The sequence below is a fragment of the Cebidichthys violaceus genome, unplaced genomic scaffold (genome assembly GCF_023349555.1).
Source record: "Cebidichthys violaceus isolate CVI_PGR_0920_01 unplaced genomic scaffold, fCebVio1.0.p SCAF_41, whole genome shotgun sequence".
Lineage (NCBI taxonomy): Eukaryota > Metazoa > Chordata > Actinopteri > Perciformes > Stichaeidae > Cebidichthys > Cebidichthys violaceus.
In genome coordinates, this window is record NW_027176606.1 from 1,931,974 (window position 1) to 1,948,781 (window position 16,808).

The 16,808-nt window shown below is 38.5% G+C and overlaps 2 protein-coding genes across 3 annotated transcripts; both read right to left on the reverse strand.

Moving 5' to 3' along the window:
* Positions 1-1,700: 1,700 nt before the first annotated feature.
* Positions 1,701-9,906, reverse strand: LOC137885917 (macrophage mannose receptor 1-like). Of its 2 annotated transcripts, none has more exons than XM_068728265.1 (6): positions 9,886-9,906; positions 8,320-8,419; positions 5,038-5,078; positions 4,468-4,845; positions 3,807-4,115; positions 1,701-2,641 (listed from the first exon to the last, which is right to left on the reverse strand). In XM_068728265.1, the coding sequence occupies exons 2-6, from the start codon at positions 8,388-8,390 to the stop codon at positions 2,262-2,264; spliced, it is 1,179 nt and encodes a 392-aa protein (XP_068584366.1). In that variant the 5' UTR covers positions 8,391-8,419; positions 9,886-9,906; the 3' UTR covers positions 1,701-2,261. The 2 variants fall into 2 exon arrangements, with proteins under 2 accessions (XP_068584366.1, XP_068584365.1); XM_068728264.1 differs by having other exon boundaries at positions 3,777-4,115.
* A 646-nt stretch (positions 9,907-10,552) lies between these two features.
* LOC137885920 (C-type mannose receptor 2-like) lies at positions 10,553-15,811 on the reverse strand. Its single transcript, XM_068728269.1, has 5 exons — positions 15,782-15,811; positions 13,815-13,855; positions 13,248-13,622; positions 12,557-12,895; positions 10,553-11,489 (listed from the first exon to the last, which is right to left on the reverse strand). Exons 2-5 carry the CDS (start codon positions 13,846-13,848, stop codon positions 11,110-11,112), a joined length of 1,128 nt encoding a protein of 375 aa, XP_068584370.1. The 5' UTR covers positions 13,849-13,855; positions 15,782-15,811; the 3' UTR covers positions 10,553-11,109.
* Between the last annotated feature and the right edge of the window lie 997 nt (positions 15,812-16,808).

A 16,808-nucleotide genomic window follows, 5' to 3' on the forward strand; every position in this document is an offset into this window, starting at 1 on the left:
TAAAATTTTCAGAATCTTAATCTCGATTTGTTTTCAAAAATGTATGCATGTCTTTTTGGAGACCTTCATTTCATTTGACTAGTTTTTAAATTGAATGAGCTGCAACAATATATACAATATCTTTATAAACATATAGACGAGTGACAAATTAAAGGAAAAACCTTGATAAACGGCTGGAGATACCAAATGCAGATGCTTCTATAGGACTGTAAGACATGACACAATCAGTCTGTAGCTGATCTCTACTACTAGTTCAGAGACATTCTCTTTGGGTCTGGGTGTGTCTTGTATCGTTTTCTGTTCCAGGTTGTGGCTCTTGCCTGTAAGCATCACAGGGGTCCTCCACTCTTTCTCTCTCTTTGCTTTCACTGGCAGCTGTAGCCGAGTGTGGCCGACTAGGATGGCATCGACATCCTGAAGACAATCTTGAATGCAAGTATCTGCTTTGGTGATATCTTCCATCATTGTCTATGAGAGCTCTTACGTTGAACGTTCTACACATTTTTCTTTATGTTCAAATATTATAGAGGTTATTTTTTAACCCTCCTCTGGTACCAATCGCATGAATATTTTTCCAGTTCACGATGATATCGAATTCCATTACAAGATTAGTCAATTTATATGATCATGTATTAGTTTTGTGCTTTTGGTGTGCAGTTTATTTTTTACCAATTTATTCCAAACTACTCAAACATTGAAATGGCTCTGTTTACATTGTTACTGTTCATTTTTAATGCATGTTTACATACAAACAACAAAGTAGAGTAAAAGATACGTCTTAAAGGAGCGTTGTGTAGGATTTAGTGGCATCTAGTGGTGAGGTTGCAGATTACATCCAGTTGAATTTGACTAATTTATAAACTACAACATTTGAATGGCTCTGTTTACATTGTTACTGTTCATTTAATTAAGTAAAAGAAGTAAACTTTTTGACTTCATTTTTTTTTGTTGTCTAATGAACTTATGCATTGGCAGATAATTAAGATAATAAAACTGTAAACACAACAATATGAATAGCAGCATAACTGGACTCACCCTCAGCTGCATGATGTAATGGTTAATCATCAAAACTTGTGGAAAACAATCAGAGAAACTGAGAGCAGCTGCTGCACCGACAATAACTACCTCCCACTGTGATTGGCTGTTGCTCTTAATTGTCCAATTTGAGTTGAAATGAGACTCTGTCGTCATCAGTGGGCTTCTTGCTGCGCTCAGTCTGCTGCCAACTGCTGGAAGAATCCAGTACAGCATGTAAAGCACCTCCAAGTCTTCAGACCAATTCAGACTGGGAGCAGAGGGGAGGTGGATTGTATCAGAAAGTTACTGAATTACATAGATTTCATTTACTAACATGCATTTAAAAGCATTTATGTTTGTTAATCTGAACATCCAGTGTCTGCTGACTCATTCCTGGAGAGAAATAAAATCAACCAATCAGTTTATATAAGAAGCAACATCTACAAGAGAGTAGATTAGAATCTGAGACCCAAAATATGTCATTTTTAACCAACTTCTAGGACGAAACAGGAGTGTTTTCTGACCTGGATGAACAAAATCATTTGTCTGTGAATTAAAAATCAATGTTTAAAAATGAATCACTTTCATGGTGTGACAGTTGGATAGTTTGGTTCAGTTTAAGAAGAGGTTAAAGGAAAGAATAGTTTGGGCTAAAACAGGCAGAAAAAAAGAGAAGACCACTCTATGATTTAACAGTTTATTAATCCTCAGAGAAAGCAATCATCTGTTTACATAGAACTCCATAAATGATCGTCAAAGATGAAGATTTTACATGATGAAAGCATATAACCACAACCAGCTACTCAACATAACGTGATACAAAAGAAGGCAAAATGTTCCATTTTGAACATGTGGAAGCAAAATCAAACCAGCATGTAAATCGTTGTATTTATCCCCATTCCAACCAAACAACGCAACCCTCAAAAGATGAATAAACAATCCATATTTTAAAGAGAAAAACAAAACAACAACTTCATAAAGTAATAAGTGATCATTCAGGTGTTCCTGGATCACAATAAGGAGACAGAAGAACCTGCTACAGGGTCACATTCTTAGTAATCTTGTGAAACGTTCTAATTGACTTACATGTAGCCACTTTCCCCAATTTAAAATCTCCTGTTGGAGATTCCTACGTTTCCCAGAATGCCATTCCATAAACCCAGAGGATAAGGATACATAAAAGTCACACCACTGCAAACAACCTGAGTAAATATATAGAACGCCCGTCACCAGTAGATTGGGTTTTAACGCTTAGTGCAGATGAAATTAAACTCCATGGAACCATTTTTCTTGAACCAATTATGCTCTCCTCCTGTTTCCATGACTCCATTATTGCCACATGTATCCCTCTCACGGTAAGGTGACCAGTTACTGTAGCAGACGATCTCATCAGTGACCCAGAACCATAAACCCTCAGTGCAGCTGGAGAGCAGTCCCGTCCAGACGTAGGGAGTGTTGGCCTGCTTGCCTACCTCTTCGGCCCATCTCTGCTTTTGAGGGTCAGTGATGGAGATCAGGTCACGGTGGTTCTTTCTGCAGTAAGTCAAGGCCTGCTCCCAGGTCTTGCTCTCATTGATCAGGATCACTTGATCTGTCATGGTGGTGTCACAACCCAGGTCCCAGGCTGTAACATAAGGGAGACAAGACGAGTGATAAAAGTAATAAATAGACATTTACTTGAAGAATACAAACTTAACCAAACTAACAACAACCAATCCATCCAAACTGATAGGCAGCCGAGTCAGCTAAGGAAGAGGCAGCAGAGAAGAGGGCCCCCATCCTTGTTCAGATGAGGGTTTATATAGCATCACCATATCAGGCTCAGCTGGGGCTCATTAGGTGCTGATCAACATCCTGAAAGAGAGACGACAGCATCCAGGACACAGACCCCTAGTGGAAGGGAGGGGTCGTCACAGTAGAGATAGACACAAACACAGGATCATAGCAGCAGCTTTGTTGCTGTTCTCTTGATGGTTGAGAGCACTGCGCTCCAATATGGTCACTTTAAATCACTGCCTACATGTTTGCTGCTGATGCTGATGATCTATGAATGTCTTCCGCAACCTTTAAGGGACATTTAAGGGGCTCTATTGAAAGAAAATAGGATTTATGTTCTCTTTCGTATATTATCACCTGAAAACAGTAATCTTTGTGTTTTGGTTAGAATGAGTCGTTTATATCTACATACGGAGCAGGTCCTCTTCAAGGAGCCGGCCGCCATGTTTCTACGGTAACCCAGAAAGGACAAATCAACCTGCTTTGACTACCCGACCGTGGCCGGTAAACACAGAGGGGACACTGTTGTTGTGGTCTCCAGGGACGGAAAACAAAAACACGAGAAACCAACGTTGGTCTTGAGGAGCTGCAGCTTTTATTTCCTCCGTACATTCACTCAACTAACTCTCTTCTTCCCCGTCTCTCTCTTTCTCTCTCTCTCTCTCTTCTTCCCCGTCTCTCTCTTTCTCTCTCTCTCTCTCTCTCTCTCTCTCTCTTGCTCTCTCTCTCTCTCTCTATATCTCTCTCTCTCTCTCTCTCTCTCTCTCTATATATCTCTCTCTCTCTCTCTCTCTACTACAAAGACACTGGCTCGGATTCAACTGGTTGTAATCTGAAACCTCACCACTAGATGGCGCCATATCCCTACACAGTGGACCTTTAAGTGATCATTTATTTTATAGCAGCATCATAACAAAGTCTCTAACATGAACAGGATTAACATAAAGAAGCAGATGGAGCTCATGTACATAATAAGTACCCACCATCATAGCAGAAGAAGGGTTTTTTCTTACTGCATTCATCAGAGCTCCATTTTCCATTAGACACAGTCATAGCACACTTCTTGTCGTCTTCATCTTGAAATTGATCCGGATCCCAGAACCTGAAAGAGAAACTACTCTCATCTGACCACCTCCAGGTGTCTCTGAACAGGCCGATCCAAACCTCTCTGTTACTCTCAGGCTCTGTCTCAGTCTTGAATTCTTCATCATTTAACTGAGTGAGTCCACTGACCAGGTCAGTGTGATGTTCTCTGCAGTAGCTCTGAGCCTCTAGCCATGTCTTCTCTTTGTTAATCAAATGGAATTTCTTTTGATTTTTTTCTGTGGAATGAACAGAAAAACTTAATAAATACACATTATTATTAGTTATTTCCTCTCATAAAATCATATTTTCTTACTTTAAACATGTGAAATAAACATGTGAGATAGATTAACATGACTTCACTACAGTTTCAGATATTTACTAGATGAAAGTGTTTGGGATAATAAGGTGGATCACATCATTTCTTGTAGAACATTATACAAATTAAAGTAGTCTATACTTGATAAGGATTCATTTTGTTTTTATCCCCATACCTCAAAAAAAAGATGAAGTATATGTCCACATGGAAAACTATAGTTAGACAGGGTGATATTCTGTATACACATTACATTATTAGCCACATGTTCTCACCATCGTAGCAGATAAATAGAAATCTCCGAGAACACAGGACATCGAGCCATTTGTGATTCACTATCCTCACACAGTTCTCAGGATTGTTCCCATAATCATTCGGCTCCCCATCCTTCCATTCTGTCTCACTATCATTGAACTTCACCTCTGGCAGAGACCAGAGCCACGTCCTGTTGACATTGGTTTGTTTGTGCAGTCCAATCCAGGCTTCACCTTGATGACTTGCTGAGTCATTGAGTCTCTTCATGTCTGTCATGTCAAACACTTTGGCCAGGTCAGTGTAACGCTCTCTGCAATACGTCTGGGCTTCCTCCCAGCTCTTGTTCTCTTTAACTAAGTGGTACTCGTAGAGGCGACACAGACAGAAGGAACACTGACCTGATAACAGAGACAATACATGTGTTCAGTACTGGCGGTGAGAGAATAGCAAGAATGTTATAAAATGACATCATGCCCCTTCATTTAAAATGGGGCTCTGAGTGCTCTTAAGTAGTGTGAGACGTACAACTGTTGTTAGCTGAAGTGATTCTAGCTAAAAGAAATGAAAACAGTAGCAGATGATCCACTTACCCATCAGAATGAGCACAAACAGAGTCCACTGCATGTTTGCTCTGTTAGATGAAACGGATATTTTAGAGTGCAGTGAACCAAACACAATTATTTGAACAGCTTGTCTCCATCTGTTTGTTCAGTTATAATAAAAAAAACACGATCACTGCCTCCAGTATACACAGTTAAGTCTAATAAGGAAGAGGAATGGTAGGAAATATGCAAACTGTAGTCAAACCAGAACTAACAATACGCATGCATAAATGTATTTTATATTATCCCAGGTTACTTATTTGAATAAAATACAGATAACACAACAAACTAAAATGAATGCTTCTGTGTAAGCTTGTGATGTTCTGGAGTTTGCTTCTGTTATCAGAATTATTGTCATTTTCTTCAATGAACAGGTGATACAAGGAATAAGAGGAACACCTTGTGAGATGCTATCGACCATGACAATGAATCAGTCAAGTCAACGGACTTCTGACTCAATGTCATGAAAAACTACACATTGTACTGTGAGCATTCATTCTAACTGATTGCATTATATTGTCAGGTGTTCTTGTTATTGTGTCCACAGCTAGAACATTACGTATTACACTGCAAAGTTGCAATTACAGTTGTGCTGTCGTTATGAATCATAAAATAAAGTCTGCTCAGGTTTCTGTATTATGAGTGAACAAACCCTACTGCAAATGATATTTAGTGTCATTGGAGAAGTAAGATTTGCTGATAATTAGTATTCACTAATACAACAATATAAAAATGTAAAAAAAAAAAAATAATCCAGAAACAGGCAGAAAAAGTAAAAGGTGTTAATTTAGCCCTGAGTATTGTCTGCAGAGCAAGCTGCATGCTGGATTATTCTTTTTTTTCTCATTGTGTCCACACTTTATACAAAAACAAAACTGAACATTTTCATGCAATGATTGTCCCCCATCTGACCTACTGCTTAACCAGCTGGGCACAAGCCAGCAGCACAACATTAACATCTATTCATATTCTCCATAAACAAGCTCTAAAAACACTTGATAAAAAACCCAAAAGTCACCATCACTGCAATATCCTCAACAAACACCATATCTTGAGTTGGGAGAACCTCATTAAATTCACTGATGTTTGTCTGCTTTTTAAAATTGTACATGGTATGGCCCCGCCTCCGCTTAGTGATTTTATTAACCTTTTAAAAACGAGGCCTATTTGCAGGCCTCAGCTCGAATAAAGATAAGAAATACCTAATTAATTGTATAAAAAAAAATTAAAAAATTAAAAAATTAAAAAAAACAAAAACTTTTTTTATATATTTTTGAGATGAGAAAAATCATGGAACTATCAGAATACATGTTACTGGTTCACATAAGATAAGGATGGAACACAGCAGAACTTGGAAAACTCAAAAGCTCGATCTTGAAAAACAGCACTTTTAGGGTATTGTTTTTTGGAAAGTATGGGTATCCAAGACTTTTAATATGCTGGGCTCTTAGAACAACTGATATAGGCTCTATATACACAGCTATACATAGATACAGTGAAACATTTATGAAATATAGAGCATTTCAAATTAGAAAACTGATCAAATACTCCAAGATTTGAATAAAAAAGTATTTTTAAAATTCAAAAACACTCTATATCACTTCTATGTATCACTCATGATGTTCAATGAATCAATAGACCGAAGATTGGACCTTTTTTGAGTGTTTTAAGCTCTTTCTATGCCCTTTTTAGTTATTTAGTTTAAGGTCAAATCCTGCTTCGACTCTCTGTTCAGGGCTGTATCTCAGCCCCCTCTTCTCCGATTTTCACCATTGAGACATCCTTCGAACCGTAGGAGCCAATAGAATTGCCTGGAATTGAAAGCTAGATGATTGACAGCACTATTAGCCAATAAAGCTCAAAAAGGTCCAGCTCTGAAATCTGATTTGCTGAGCTTCCAACCCTCCCAAGAATCCGAGGAGTGTCGGAGAGACACGAATCGAACGGATTCACACGGAGCACCAGCAGCTGGACAAACATGCGTTGGAAGTACGGAGATATTCCATTTTTTCGCTGAGATTCGACCAAAAGTAAGTACAATATTCAATGAAAGCTGTGTGACTTTTTGTGTTCGAAGCTGAATATCTCTGCGATGGTTTACCGGGGAGAGAAATGGAAACTATGTCCGTAATCTCCGTCAGGCGCTCGTGCTTTTTCATGCTGCATGTTCGTAGGTAGCACGTTGCTAACGGAGTGTAGCAGCCTTTTTCTCCGGTCTGTCCCAGTCATATCGAGTATGATTTATGATATTTTGTTATTTGTTTGCTTGGCTGATGGGAGATGTGTTTGTCTCATGTAGAAGTGACCTAGTTCATGTTGTTCCCAGGACGCTGAGGTTTCTGCAGAACTATAACATCACTATATTCGTTCTTCGTGGGTTCTCTGCCAGTTACTTTTAACACAAAACTCTCTAAGTTTTGATGTACTCTGCGTCCAAATGGGGGACCCTCGGGTGTATCTGGTAAGCGCTCAAAGCAGCAGACTCACGAGATCTGCTTCAAGAGGTGATTGTGTCATTTCACATAGGTCAAGCTCTTTTAGCTAATCTACATTCTCTGTGAAGGCAGCTCACTGGTGGAATACTCTGCCACCACATATACGCACACAAAACATTCAAACACAGCCTTAAGGAAGGGCTTGTTGCCAATCAGGTGTGCAAACATTGATGTGCCGTCTGTCCTGTCTGCTTGTTTTGCCTATATGTCCACTTGTCTTGTTCAGTGTTGCTATCTTCCATGTTTGATGTGTGTTATGTGTCTCAGTGTTATATATGTGCTTGTACTGTAGGTGGGTTTGTTCTGCTCTGCTCTAGTGTCGAACACTTTTCTTTTGCTTATATGTGTATTAGTTTTGTCTATACGTTAATGTCTATCTATGAATCTTAATTCCATTTTATTTGACATTTTTTAATTTTTAGGCAGCCTTTGAACATCTGGCCGGGGACAGCAGATGAAAACTAGCCTCTCTGGCTAACTCTGGCTAACCTACAGTTTCACTGTCGATTGGTGTGCATTGTCCCTGCAAAATAAATAAACAAATAAATAAAATAAACATTTAGTAAAATTCAGATTTAAATACAATCAATTGTGAATATAAATCTTGTTATAAATAAGCGGATTTGTTTTGGAAGTCAAATAGAAAAATGTAAAGTGTCAAATCTGATTTGATGTTAGATTACGTGAAATATAAACTGAAGAAAGACAATGTTTCTCTGTCCACCTCTGCACAATAAACACGATATTAAAATGACAGTAAAGAATGGTAACTTACATCTTGTGAGTCTTCCTCTTAGACGCTTCACGCTGGTGTCTCTCCTCACGTACTGATGAAGACTCACACATCAACCAGACAGATGCTCTCTTTTAGCCTCCTGAATGCCAACATTTGAATATTGAAATACAGAAGTCGGAGACGTCCATCATAGAGGAGAAAGGGTCCATTGATGACCAGTCATTTACATGATATAACAGGTAAACAAAGAGGAACACACTACCCTGTTGACTGTCCAACACGCAGGTGAACGACGTCATTCCAAAGAAATATACTAATAAGGAGAATACTTTACATTTATGTAAACTGTTCTAAAAATACACATTCTTGCTTTGACAACAATTCAATTTGTAAAATCCAAAGTTAATATTTTCCTCCTGAGTTTGAGGGTTAGTGTCACGCCAACATGATTCTAAACCATTTTTTGGTTCTTTTTCTATTTATATATTCATATATTTCACGATGATATAGAATTCCATTACAAGATCAGTCAATTGATATGATCATGAATAAGTTTTGGGCTTTTGGTGTGCAGTTTATTTTTTACCAATGTATTCTAAACTACTCAAACATTGAAATGGCTCTGTTTACATTGTTACTGTTCATTTTTGATGCATGTTTACATACAAACAACAAAGTAGAGTAAAAGATACGTCTTAAAGGAGCGCTGTGTAGGATTTAGTGGCATCTAGTGGTGAGGTTGCAGATTGCAGAGAGCTCATTCCAAGCAAACAAAAACAACGATTCTTAGTTTCAGGTGATTATACACTCATGAATTATGTTCCATATCTGCTAATAGATGCCCCTAAATGCTACACACCTGTCCTTTAATCAAGCAGTTGTTTTTCCATGTTCAACACAACTAAAACACACGTTCTGTCTCTTTTTCAGCCCCTAACATTCTAAGTGTGTCACTATTATTTCCCCAAGTCCTTTAGTTTCTGATGACAGGTGACTTTGTGTGTGTGGAGCGGGAAACAAGCAAAGAATTGAGCCATTGTTGTTTTCTTTGTTTGTGTCTTCATGGAATCAGTATGGGGCTGAATCCAAGATACCACTTCTGTAAATTCATGTCCAGGGAATAATCCTGTCCATGCTCACTAATCTCGCCCGTCTTCGTTTTTTCCACTTGAGGCTTAATACTTTATTCACTCTTTGATAGAGAGGCATGTATACAAGTCTACAGAGTGAGATCAACACCACTCTGTAGCTGTGCTGCATACAAACACTTCTGTTAATCTCCCCACTGTGCACCAATCATCACACTAACATGTCAGAAATATGATCTAAGTAAAGTAACCAGAAGAACATGTTTTCTAAGTTGCCATAATTAACTATTGGTTGTACATTTTGAATTAGATAAAATACAAGTAAATATATTCCAGGACAATATTCTCAGTTTTCATCTCTTAATTGTGATTTTAAAGAAAGATTTATGTTAATCCATCAATACAATATTAAGTAAGTGAAGAAAACTTCTTGACCTACTTTTTTTTTTTGAAACAGATAAATGAGAAAAGAAAACTGTAAACACAACAATATGAATTGCAGCATAACTGGACTCACCCTCAGCTGCATGATGTAATGGTTAATAATCAAAACTTGTGGAAAACAATGAGAGAAACTGAGAGCAGCTGCTGCACCGACAATAACTACCTCCCACTGTGATTGGCTGTTGCTCTTAATTGTCCAATTTGAGTTGAAATGAGACTGTCGTCATCAGTGGGCTTCTTGCTGCGCTCAGTCTGCTGCCATCTGCTGGAAGAATCCAGTACAGCATGTAAAGCACCTCCAAGTCTTCAGACCAATTCAGACTGGGAGCAGAGGGGAGGTGGATTGTATCAGAAAGTTACTGAATTACATAGATTTCATTTACTAACATGCATTTAAAAGCATTTATGTTTGTTAATCTGAACATCCAGTGTCTGCTGACTCATTCCTGGAGAGAAATAAAATCAACCAATCAGTTTATATAAGAAGCAACATCTACAAGAGAGTAGATTAGAATCTGAGACCCAAAATATGTCATTTTTAACCAACTTCTAGGACGAAACATAGGAGTGTTTTCTGACCTGGATGAACAAAATTATTTGTCTGTGAATTAAAAATCAATGTTTAAAAATGAATCAGTTTCATGGTGTGACAGTTGGATAGTTTGGTTGGGTTTAAGAATAGGTTAAAGGAAAGAATAGTTTGGGCTAAAACAGGCAGAAAAAAAAAGAGAAGACCACTCTATGATTTAACAGTTTATTAATCCTCAGAGAAAGCAATCATCTGTTTACATAGAACTCCATAAATGATCGTCAAAGATGAAGATTTTACATGATGAAAGCATATAACCACAACCAGCTACTCAACATAACGGGATACAAAAGAAGGCAAAATGTTCCATTTTTAATATGTGGAAGCAAAATCAAACCAGCATGTAAATCATATTTATCCCCATTCCAACCATACAATGCAACCCTCAAAAGATGAATAAACAATCTATATTTTAAGAGAAAGACAAAACAACAACTTCATAAAGTAATAAGTGATCATTCAGGTGTTCCTGGATCACAATAAGGAGACAGAAGAACCTGCTACAGGGTCACATTCTTAGTAATCTTGTGAAACGTTCTGATTGACTTACATGTAGCCACTTTCCCCAATATAAAATCTGCTGTTGGAGATTCCTACGTTTCCCAGAATGCCATTCCATAAACCCAGAGGATAAGGATACATAAAAGTCACACCACTGCAAACAACCTGAGTAAAGATATAGAACGCCCGTCACCAGTAGATTGGGTTTTAACGCTTAGTGCAGATGAAATTAAACTCCATGGAACCATTCTTCTTGAACCAATTATGCTCTCCTCCTGTTTCCATGGCTCCATTATTGCCACATGTATCCCTCTCACGGTAAGGTGACCAGTTACTGTAGCAGACGATCTCATCAGTGACCCAGAACCATAAACCCTCAGTGCAGCTGTAGAGCAGTCCCGTCCAGACGTAAGGAGTGTTGGCCTGCTTGCCTACCTCTTCGGCCCATCTCTGCTTTTGAGGGTCAGTGATGGAGATCAGGTCACGGTGGTTCTCTCTGCAGTAAGTCAAGGCCTGCTCCCAGGTCTTGTTCTCCTTGATCAGGATCACTTCATCTGTCATGGTAGTGTCACAACCCAGGTCCCAGGCTGTAACATAAGGGAGACAAGACGAGTGATAAAAGTAATAAATAGACATTTATTTGAAGAATACAAACTTAACCAAACTAACAACAACCAATCCATCCAAACAAATAGGCAGCCGAGTCAGCCGAGGAAGAGGCAGCAGAGAAGAGGGCCCCCATCCTTGTTCAGATGAGGGTTTATATAGCATCACCATATCAGGCTCAGCTGGGGCTCATTAGGTGCTGATCAACATCCTGAAAGAGAGACGACAGCATCCAGGACACAGACCCCTAGTGGAAGGGAGGGGTCGTCACAGTAGAGATAGACACAAACACAGGATCATAGCAGCAGCTTTGTTGCTGTTCTCTTGATGGTTGAGAGCACTGCGCTCCAATATGGTCACTTTAAATCACTGCCTACATGTTTGCTGCTGATGCTGATGATCTATGAATGTCTTCCGCAACCTTTAAGGGACATTTAAGGGGCTCTATTGAAAGAAAATAGGATTTATGTTCTCTTTCGTATATTATCACCTGAAAACAGTAATCTTTGTGTTTTGGTTAGAATGAGTCGTTTATATCTACATACGGAGCGGGTCCTCTTCAAGGAGCCGGCCGCCATGTTTCTACGGTAACCCAGAAAGGACAAATCAACCTGCTTTGACTACCCGACCGTGGTCGGTAAACACAGAGGGGACACCGTTGTTGTGGTCTCCAGGGACGGAAAACAAAAACACGAGAAACCAACGTTGGTCTTGAGGAGCTGCAGCTTTTATTTCCTCCGTACATTCACTCAACTACCTCTCTTCTTCCCCGTCTCTCTCTCTCTCTCTCTCTCTCTCTCTCTCTCTCTCTCTCTCTCTCTCTCTCTCTCTCTCTCTCTCTCTCTCTCTCTCTCTCTCTCTCTCTCTCTCTCTACTACACAGAATAATAATTGTAATCTGAAACCTCACCACTAGATGGCGCCATATCCCTACACAGTGGACCTTTAAGTGATCATTTATTTTATAGCAGCATCATAACAAAGTCTCTAACATGAACAGGATTAACATGAAGAAGCAGATGGAGCTCATGTACATAATAAGTACTCACCATCATAGCAGAAGAAGGGTTTTTTCTTACTGCATTCATCAGAGCTCCATTTTCCATTAGACACAGTCATAGCACACTTCTTGTCGTCTTCATCTTTAAATTGATCCGGATCCCAGAACCTGAAAGAGAAACTACTCTCATCTGACCACCTCCAGGTGTCTCTGAACAGGCCGATCCACAATTGTTTAGCTTTCACAGACTTTATCTCAGTCTTGAATTCTTCATCATTTAACTGAGTGAGTCCACTGACCAGGTCAGTGTGATTCTCTCTGCAGTAGCTCTGAGCCTCTAGCCATGTCTTCGTTTCATTCATCAAATGGAATTTCTTTTGATTTTTTTCTGTGGAATGAACAGAAAAACTTAATAAATACACATTATTATTAGTTATTTCCTCTCATAAAATCATATTTTCTTACTTTAAACATGTGAAATAAACATGTGAGATAGATTAACATGACTTCACTACAGTTTCAGATATTTACTAGATGAAAGTGTTTGGGATAATAAGGTGGATCACATCATTTCTTGTAGAACATAATACAAATTAAAGTAGTCTATACTTGATAAGGATTCATTTTGTTTTTATCCCCATACCTCAAAAAAAAGATGAAGTATATGTCCACATGGAAAACTATAGTTAGACAGGGTGATATTCTGTATACACATAACATTATTAGCCACATGTTCTCACCATCGTAGCAGATAAATAGAAATCTCCGAGAACACAGGACATCGAACCATTTGTGATTCACCACCACCACACAGTTCTCAGGAGGTTCCTGATCATCCGGCTGCCCATCTTCCCATTTTGTCTCACTATCACTGAACTTCACCTCTGGCAGAGACCAGAGCCACGTCCTGTTGACATTGGTTTGTTTGTGCAGTAAAATCCAGGCTTCACCTTGATGACTTGCTGAGTCACTGAGTCTCTTCATGTCTGTCATGTCAAACACTTTGGCCAGGTCAGTGTAACGCTCTCTGCAATACGTCTGGGCTTCCTCCCAGCTCTTGTTCTCTTTAACTAAGTGGTACTCGTAGAGGCGACACAGACAGAAGGAACACTGACCTGATAACAGAGACAATACATGTGTTCAGTACTGGCGGTGAGAGAATAGCAAGAATGTTATAAAATGACATCATGCCCCTTCATTTAAAATGGGGCTCTGAGTGCTCTTAAGTAGTGTGAGACGTACAACTGTTGTTAGCTGAAGTGATTCTAGCTAAAAGAAATGAAAACAGTAGCAGATGATCCACTTACCCATCAGAATGAGCACAAACAGACTCCACTGCATGTTTGCTCTGTTAGATGAAACGGATATTTTAGAGTGCAGTGAACCAAACACAATTATTTTAACAGCTTGTCTCCATCTGTTTGTTCAGTTATAATAAAAAAAACACGATCACTGCCTCCAGTATACACAGTTAAGTCTAATAAGGAAGAGGAATGGTAGGAAATATGCAAACGTAGTCAAACCAGAACTAACAATACGCATGCATAAATGTATTTTATATTATCCCAGGTTACTTATTTGAATAAAATACAGATAACACAACAAACTAAAATGAATGCTTCTGTGTAAGCTTGTGATGTTCTGGAGTTTGCTTCTGTTATCAGAATTATTGTCATTTTCTTCAATGAACAGGTGATACAAGGAATAAGAGGAACACCTTGTGAGATGCTATCGACCATGACAATGAATCAGTCAAGTCAACGGACTTCTGACTCAATGTCATGAAAAACTACACATTGTACTGTGAGCATTCATTCTAACTGATTGCATTATATTGTCAGGTGTTCTTGTTATTGTGTCCACAGCTAGAACATTACGTATTACACTGCAAAGTTGCAATTACAGTTGTGCTGTCGTTATGAATCATAAAATAAAGTCTGCTCAGGTTTCTGTATTATGAGTGAACAAACCCTACTGCAAATGATATTTAGTGTCATTGGAGAAGTAAGATTTGCTGATAATTAGTATTCACTAATACAACAATATAAAAATGTAAAAAAAAAAAAATAATCCAGAAACAGGCAGAAAAAGTAAAAGGTGTTAATTTAGCCCTGAGTATTGTCTGCAGAGCAAGCTGCATGCTGGATTATTCTTTTTTTTCTCATTGTGTCCACACTTTATACAAAAACAAAACTGAACATTTTCATGCAATGATTGTCCCCCATCTGACCTACTGCTTAACCAGCTGGGCACAAGCCAGCAGCACAACATTAACATCTATTCATATTCTCCATAAACAAGCTCTAAAAACACTTGATAAAAAACCCAAAAGTCACCATCACTGCAATATCCTCAACAAACACCATATCTTGAGTTGGGAGAACCTCATTAAATTCACTGATGTTTGTCTGCTTTTTAAAATTGTACATGGTATGGCCCCGCCTCCGCTTAGTGATTTTATTAAACAAAGCGCTCAAAGCAGCAGACTCACGAGATCTGCTTCAAGAGGTGATTGTGTCATTTCACATAGGTCAAGCTCTTTTAGCTAATCTACATTCTCTGTGAAGGCAGCTCACTGGTGGAATACTCTGCCACCACATATACGCACACAAAACATTCAAACACAGCCTTAAGGAAGGGCTTGTTGCCAATCAGGTGTGCAAACATTGATGTGCCGTCTGTCCTGTCTGCTTGTTTTGCCTATATGTCCACTTGTCTTGTTCAGTGTTGCTATCTTCCATGTTTGATGTGTGTTATGTGTCTCAGTGTTATATATGTGCTTGTACTGTAGGTGGGTTTGTTCTGCTCTGCTCTAGTGTCGAACACTTTTCTTTTGCTTATATGTGTATTAGTTTTGTCTATACGTTAATGTCTATCTATGAATCTTAATTCCATTTTATTTGACATTTTTTAATTTTTAGGCAGCCTTTGAACATCTGGCCGGGGACAGCAGATGAAAACTAGCCTCTCTGGCTAACTCTGGCTAACCTACAGTTTCACTGTCGATTGGTGTGCATTGTCCCTGCAAAATAAATAAACAAATAAATAAAATAAACATTTAGTAAAATTCAGATTTAAATACGATCAATTGTGATTATAAACCTTGTTAGAAATAAGCAGATTTGTTCTGTAAGGCAAATAAAAAAAATTAAAGTGTCAAATCTGATTTGATGTTAGATTACGTGAAATATAAACTGAAGAAAGACAATGTTTCTCCGTCCACCTCTGCACAATAAACACGATATTAAAATGACAGTAAAGAATGGTAACTTACATCTTGTGAGTCTTCCTCTTAGACGCTTCACGCTGGTGTCTCTCCTCACGTACTGATGAAGACTCACACATCAACCAGACAGATGCTCTCTTTTAGCCTCCTGAATGCCAACATTTGAATATTGAAATACAGAAGTCGGAGACGTCCATCACAGAGGAGAAAGGGTCCATTGATGACAAGAATGTGATTTACATGATGTAACAGGTATGAAAGAGGAACACACTACCCTGTTGACTGTCCAACACGCAGGTGAACGACGTCATTCCAAAGAAATATACTAATAAGGAGAATACTTTACATTTATGTAAACTGTTCTGAAAATACACATTTTCCCATTGCCAACAATTCCATTTGTAGAATCCAAAGTCAAGTTAAGTATATTTGTACTAATTTAATCTAAACTACTCAAACATTTAAATGCTCTGTTTACATCGTCACTGTTCATTTTTAACGAGTGTTTCACATTATTATCATGGTTTCTGATGTTTGTGTTTTAATACAAATTTGATTGTTACAAATCCAGCTAATAAAAACAGATTTCACAATACATTTACAATACATGTTGCTCCTAGACCTTTACAAACCTTTCTTTTCTTTTTAACCATGTTCAACACAACTAAAACACACGTTCTGTCTCTTTTTCAGCCCTTAATATTGTAAGTGTGTCACTATTATTCCCACAAGTCCTATAGTTTCTGATGGCAGGTGACTTGTTGTGTGTGGAGCGGGAAACAAGCAAAGCATGTAGATGAAGGAACACTGACCTGATGCCTGACCTGTTTTAGACAGTGTGTGGTATTCACCTCCTCATGCTCATAGAGAGCTGCGCACATGTTTCACCATCTGTATATTATTTACATATGACAAAACCTGAAGGCTAAACTTGAAAAGAACAAGAGCGCTCACACATTCATAGCTGTGCTCTATTTAGACACTGCATGGCTCTTTAAAAAAAAAAAAACATTGACGCTTCCATGTTTGAACTGGTGTGAAATCTGTGATGGTAGAAAACCTCTCCTCACAGGAG